Source organism: Quercus lobata, chromosome 3, assembly GCF_001633185.2.
Source record: "Quercus lobata isolate SW786 chromosome 3, ValleyOak3.0 Primary Assembly, whole genome shotgun sequence".
In the NCBI taxonomy this organism is placed as follows: domain Eukaryota; kingdom Viridiplantae; phylum Streptophyta; class Magnoliopsida; order Fagales; family Fagaceae; genus Quercus; species Quercus lobata.
Genome location: NC_044906.1, coordinates 41,077,347 through 41,082,470, shown reverse-complemented (window position 1 = coordinate 41,082,470; position 5,124 = coordinate 41,077,347). Strand labels below are relative to the sequence as shown.

At 44.0% G+C, this 5,124-nt stretch overlaps 1 protein-coding gene across 1 annotated transcript; it reads right to left on the bottom strand.

Annotated features, from left to right (window-relative positions):
- Positions 1-378: 378 nt before the first annotated feature.
- LOC115980892 lies at positions 379-2,252 on the bottom strand. The gene is made up of 3 exons (XM_031103093.1): positions 2,003-2,252; positions 1,404-1,951; positions 379-579 (listed from the first exon to the last, which is right to left on the bottom strand). Exons 1-3 carry the CDS (start codon positions 2,250-2,252, stop codon positions 379-381), a joined length of 999 nt encoding a protein of 332 aa, XP_030958953.1.
- Between the last annotated feature and the right edge of the window lie 2,872 nt (positions 2,253-5,124).

Here is a 5,124-nt window from a genome sequence, read left to right as displayed (position 1 = left end):
AGTTCCCCATTTAGCTAGTTGGCCTGTGAAATCAGATCTCTTCAACAACGATTGTAAAGGGTATTCGGTTAAGACATAGATGGTATGAGTTTGAAAATAGTGAGGCAGCTTCCTCATAGCGTGCACTAGTGCTAACACCATTTTCTTCAGGGGCAAGTACTATGTCTCTGCGTCTACCAAAGTCTTACTGATGTAATACACGGGTTGCTGTACCCCTTGATCTCTTAAAAGCACGGCACTCACGGCATGATCTGACATAGAGAGATACATGAATAAGTCCTCCTCGGGCTTTGGGGCTGTCAACATAGATGGCTGCATTAAACACTCTTTCAAGTCATGGAAAGCCTTTACACACTCTTCATTCCATTGGAATCCCCTCTACTTCTTCAAAAGCTGGTAGAATGGACGGTAGTGATCAGCAAACTTGGAAATGAACCGGTTAAAGGCAGCTAACATGCTGGTCAGTACTTGTACTTCCTTCGGATTACTTGGCGGCTTGAGGCGCTTCACGGCTTTAATTTGATCGAGGTTGACTTCTACCCCTCGGTTGGTTATCAGATATCCTAGGAACTTGCCAACCTTCACCCCGAAAGCACATTTATTCGCATTAAGGCGTAACTTATGCTGCCGAAGTACTTCAAACACCCCTTGGAGATCCTCTATATGTCGTGCCTCTCATTTACATTCTTGTCATCATCTGTTGATAGGTGGCCCTAGCATTCTTTAACCCAAAAGGCATCACAGTATAATGATAGTTGACATCAGGGGAGATAAATGCAGTCTTTTATTGATCCTCGGTGGCCAAGGCAATTTAGTGATAACCTTGAAAGACATCCAAAAAACTCATCCTAGGGTGCCCATATATGGCATCCACCAATTAATCGATCTTCGGCATAAGAAACGGGTCCTTTGCCATTATTCTTTTTCACCACCACGGTATTTGCCAGCCATTCCGGAAAGAAGATCTCCCTTATCGCCCCAGCCTTCTTTAACTTCCTAACCTCTTGCCTAACTGCCTCAACGTGTTCTTTAGCCGACCTCCTCAGCTTCTGCTTCTTGGGGGGAAATGATGGATCTACATTAAGCTTATGAACTATGAATTAGGGATCCATCCTGGGCACCTCATACGGGCTCCAAGCAAATACATCTACATTCTGCATAAGAAATAATAACGTTTCCACCCTGTCCTCATCCCTTATACTTGCCCCTACTTGAAAATACCTGTTGACATCTGGTAGTATTCTTACTTTGATTAATTCCTCTTTGCAGCTAGCCCTCATTCCCTCTTGGGGCTCCTGTAGTTGCTATAAAGGGACCTCCTCGGATGTTTCCTTCTGTTTGGCCTGCTTGTGCTTCCAATCAACCGTAGCCATTAAACACTGCCTGGCCATTTGCTGGCTTACCCTTACTACAACAATGCCCTGCTCAGTGCGGAACTTAACCTTCACGTGCAGGGTGGATGGGACTGCCCCTATCGCATAGATCCACGGCCTTTCCAGAATCGTTGTATAAGGAGAAAACGAGGCGTCCACTATAAATGCTACTGTTACTTCCTTTCCTTCCATGATCACGGGAAGGGAAATTTGCCCCTCAGGAATCACCACCTGGCCATCAAACCCGACCAGGGGCATATCGTACTTTAAGAGGTCTTTGTTCTTCAGTCCAAGCCCTTTGAACAGGTCCAGGTACATAACATCGGCCCTACTCCCTTGGCTTACCATCACCTTCTTCACTATGAAACCATTTATTCGGGCCGTCACCACCAAGGCATCATCGTGCGGCTGAATTTTGCCCTCTAAGTCATCGTCGTTGAAAGCAATGGGCTCTCGTGTGAACTTCATCTTCTTCTCGGACGGTTGCTTGCTCGAGCAATCTTCTACTGGCACTACAGCCAACACCCCTTTTCTCCTAGCAGTACCCGTTGGGGCAGCATAGATGACCTCGATCACTCCTAATTGGGGTAGGAGAGGATTCCCCCTTTAATGTGCACCTTCCCCAGTACCTTGGTTCCCTGAATCCACCACAAACTCCTTCAAATACCTTGATTTCACTAATTGCCTAAGATGATCTTTCAATACTCGGCACTGCTCGGTGGTATACCCCTTATCTCTATAGTAAGTACAGTACAAGTTCTGGTTCCTCCTGGAAGGGTCACCCCCCATCTTGTTCGACCACCTAAAGTATGGCTCGTTCTTGATTTGGTCTACAATCTTGTGCACCGACTCCTTGAACATTGCGTTTACTTCCCCCATTTGTGCTTCCGGTTCTTGAATCCTTAAGTCCCTTTGGGGCCTTGACTGAAAGCCACCTTACCGAGGACGACTCATTACCGGGGCTTTACCTTTGTTCTGTAGCCGGTCATCCTCTAAGTATTTGTACTCCTCAATGTGCCTTATAAGCTACCTCATATCCTCAAGAAGCTTCCTCGTCAGCGACTCATAAAGCTTGAAGTCCTTAGGCAGCCCCATTCTAAAGGTGCTTGCTGCAATCTTCTCATTGCCCATACCGATCTCATTGTAAAGTTCCCAATATCGACTGGTATAGCTGCGAAGGGTTTCCCCTACCTTTATTTTCAAGGATAGTAATGCGTCTACTGGTTGTGGGACCCAACTACAGGTTACAAACCAGACACCGAATTCTTGGATCAACTCGGCGAAAATGTGAATGGAGCCCTTCCGTAATCCATTAAACCATCTCAAAACAGTGGGTCTGAGGCTTGAGATAATACCTTACACATTAGTGCGTCATTGTAAGTATGCAAAGACATCATCTTGATATAATGGCTGACGTGCTCTACTGGGTCCGTTTTCCCATCGTAGGAGTTGAACGGTGAGTGCGTAAATATGCTCGACATTGGGGCCCGTTCAATGTCGTCTGAGAACCGAGCAGCTTTGCATAATGCACGGCTGATAGCATCCATGGCAACATTCCGGGGCCACCGCTCTTCTGGGGAATCTGAGTCCTGGTCTATATAATCCCATGAACGTGAACGGTCCCGATGTCGACGGAAACCAAACTGATTGGACCCAGCCTCGTAGCGACCTCCCCCACTAGCAGACCCTTCTTGTCGGTCATCTTGTCTCTTCTCCGGCACCTACCTCTTGCTTCCAACTCCAAATCTCTCACCAGCCTACGCAACCAGTTAAGTTCCTCATTTCTCTTGTCAAATTGTATATGCCCTGAACCCCTCGGCATTGTCCGGTGTGTTTGATACGACCCTTCTCCGAGGCTTGATCGTTCTTCCTCTCACTCACGATCCCTATCTTCACGCCTTTTGTGCCTCCGCTCTTGCCAAGTAGATCCTCGAAAAGACCCCCTAGAGCCACTTACAGCATAACTCCTTAAACGTCTTTCAGGCATTTCCCGAGTGTGAGTCTCGGTCGAACCACAATTCTGTAGGAGATTCCCACAGATAGCGCCAATTGTGCGTGCCAAAAATGGGGTTGATGGGCCAGTCTTCACTTGGGCTCACAATCTATTTGTGATGTGGGTTTTGGATTTCCTACCTTGGGTAGTTCCTAGCACAGAAACCCAACAATGCAACCTTACCTTATGAATTTCTCTCTTACTGCTCTCTTGATGCACTCTCTCTCTCTCTCTGCTCTCCCTTTTCTTTTGCATCCTCCTCCCAAAAAATCCCTCATTCCTCATTCTCATTTCTTATATATAGCTCGAGGTTAATGGAGGGGTTATGATTACTCTAGGTTATTAGTGGACATGGAAGTCCAATTCCATTGCCTTTAAGTGGGTGTTTAGTTGGGAGTAAGAGTAATGGCTTTGGAACTGGTTCCCACCTTAAGAGGGACATTCAGCAGTGATATTCTCCAGGGCAATACCAGGCAGCTAAGATATAGTATCCCCGAGCAACCACGTTCCCAGCTAAGAAGCGTTGGCCAGGCAGGTCTCTAGCCATGAACCATGAGGTGTACAGTTCAAGATTGCATGTCCAATGGGCCTTGGATCAAGCGTAGTGGCATGGATCCCAGGCCCATGGCCTCAACAGGCCTAAGGCCCAACCTCAGACAAAGGGGTTGGAACCATGGGCCACATTGTAGGGTTGACGTTCATGGCCCAAGCGGACCTGGGGACCCTTGTGCCGTACAATATGCATACATGCTCTTGTCACATGTTATTTATATATATATCTTACATGTTTTGATTGTATATTTTGTTCAAATTATTATTCACATGCTAGATATATGTAAATATTTACTCACGTGTATATATGTATATTGTTTGCAAAAAGCTTTTCAAGAAAAATCAAAATGCCAAGTATCCTATTTCTTCATAAAAAGTTAATGTTTGGAATAAATTAAAATGAGATACTATCTTAGGATAGGCATTGTGGGGTGCCTAACACTTTCCCCACATGAAACCAAATTTTGAAGTCCAAGATCTTTGGTTCAAAAACTTTTGGTTTACCTTAATTAATGAACCTTTAAAACTCAGTTAGTTAATTAGGTAACTTGAAATAAATTAGACATCTAAATGACCAATTATACCTAATACAAAACCAATGGTTGGTGGCGACTCCTAAAATAAAAATAAGAAAAATGGACTCACACACACACACCCCACCCTAGATACATAATGCACTAAAAGAGTCACATCGCCAAAGACCCAATGTGCGACCCCAACCCCCCGAGACCGACAAGGAAAAATCGGGTGTCCACAGTCTCTAGGTAACAATTTTTTTTTTTTTTTTTTGGGTTCGGCATGCAAATAGAGAATAAACAAAATATGGTATCAACACACACATACATGCAATAGTAATGAGTATAAACATAACAAATTTTATCTTCAATATCTAATAGGCCTCTAACATTATAAAATTCATTTACAAAGAAGAATATGATTCATTCAATATTCTATTTGTTGGTGCAAATACAATAATAATGGAAATAATAAAAGAAACTGAATAAATACTTTTGAATATAATTTTTTTGAAGAAATATTACACAAAATTATTTGGATTGAAGTGCGGCACTTGCTCTCTTTAAAAAAATTCAAACCCTACGTTGGCTAAATTTTGTAATCGGTGCTTTTACTTGTCTCTCCTAGGATACAACAGTCCAACAAATGTAGTACTCGTATGGCTAGAACAACCTCTATACAAAGTGTTCA